This window comes from Etheostoma cragini, unplaced genomic scaffold (assembly GCF_013103735.1).
Source record: "Etheostoma cragini isolate CJK2018 unplaced genomic scaffold, CSU_Ecrag_1.0 ScbMSFa_1523, whole genome shotgun sequence".
In the NCBI taxonomy this organism is placed as follows: domain Eukaryota; kingdom Metazoa; phylum Chordata; class Actinopteri; order Perciformes; family Percidae; genus Etheostoma; species Etheostoma cragini.
Window position 1 is genome coordinate 223,958 of NW_023265587.1, and position 1,108 is coordinate 225,065.

General features: G+C 43.0%; 1 protein-coding gene across 1 annotated transcript in view; it reads right to left on the reverse strand.

Moving 5' to 3' along the window:
* Nucleotides 1–1,108, reverse strand: part of mkln1 (muskelin 1, intracellular mediator containing kelch motifs) — a 39,294-nt gene that overhangs the window by 3,873 nt on the left and 34,313 nt on the right. The window contains exon 10 of the mRNA XM_034865353.1: nucleotides 568–697. Coding sequence (XP_034721244.1) covers nucleotides 568–697 — 130 coding nt within the window. The remainder of the gene's footprint in view (nucleotides 1–567; nucleotides 698–1,108) is intronic.

The window sequence follows — 1,108 nt, forward strand, 5'->3', positions numbered from 1 at the left end:
TGGGACTGCAGCAGCAGATATACCCCGGGTTTCCGTTTTATTTCCAGCTTTGATTTTATGAAATGTCATGAAATCCACTGGACTCTCCCCTTTGAGAGTGAGCACCTGGAACAGTGACAGGGGCGTCAATCCATTGCAAAGTCATGACAACCAAATAAACGGCAGCACGAGTGCAGCATTTTCTCCTCAATTACAATAACTAACGGAGACGGTAGCCTCGATGGTTGTGTTCCTGCAAAGTAGGGCTGCGCAATCACAATGTATGATTTATTAACTATTGATTTGTATGATACAGCTGCAAATAACTATTTGAACACCTGTCTATCAACTAGAATTCTGACCCCCAAAGACCTGTTAGTCTGCCTTCAAAATGGTCCCCCCCACTCCATTTATTATCCTAAATTAGATGCACCCATTTGAGGTCGTTAGCTGCATAAAGACACCTGTCCCCCCATACAATCAGTAAGAATCCAACTACTGACATGGCCAAGACCACCCGCCGAATCAGCTTCTTTACACTTTATAGTGTGACTTTCTTTATAGAAAACGGCGCGTTTTCTTGCTTACCCATGCCCGAGTCCTTCTTGGTGCCATCGGATATGATCTCGACGTGGTCCCCGTCTACGTCATAGCTGAAGAAATCGTTGAGGTACGTCTTTGACCTCTGACCTCCGAACACGTACAGACAGCGGTTTCTCTGTTAAAAGGAAACAAAGAGGCAGAAGTGCAGAAATAACAATTAGCATTCAAGCTAACAGTAACGATTTATCGTGCAGGCCTACTCCACAGTAGTCTACGGCTACATCTGCATTAGTACGTGTGTTTTTAAAAAAAAAAATTTAAATGGAGTTATGAGCCAAAAGTGACCTCCATGCACGGCAGTGTTTTTAGCTCCAGCAGAACAACTAATCTCTGTTTATAAGTAACACACCCAAACCTCATATTTCACCAACTTTCTAATATAATGGGCATGAAGTGGAGGCAGCATGTATACTCCGCCCGTCAATGGTAGTTGCCATGGTAACGTTAGTAGCTTTAACCATGTGTTCAGCTAATTTAAATAACACACGTCACTGTGTTGTGTGAGCCCTTATATCTGTCTATATAA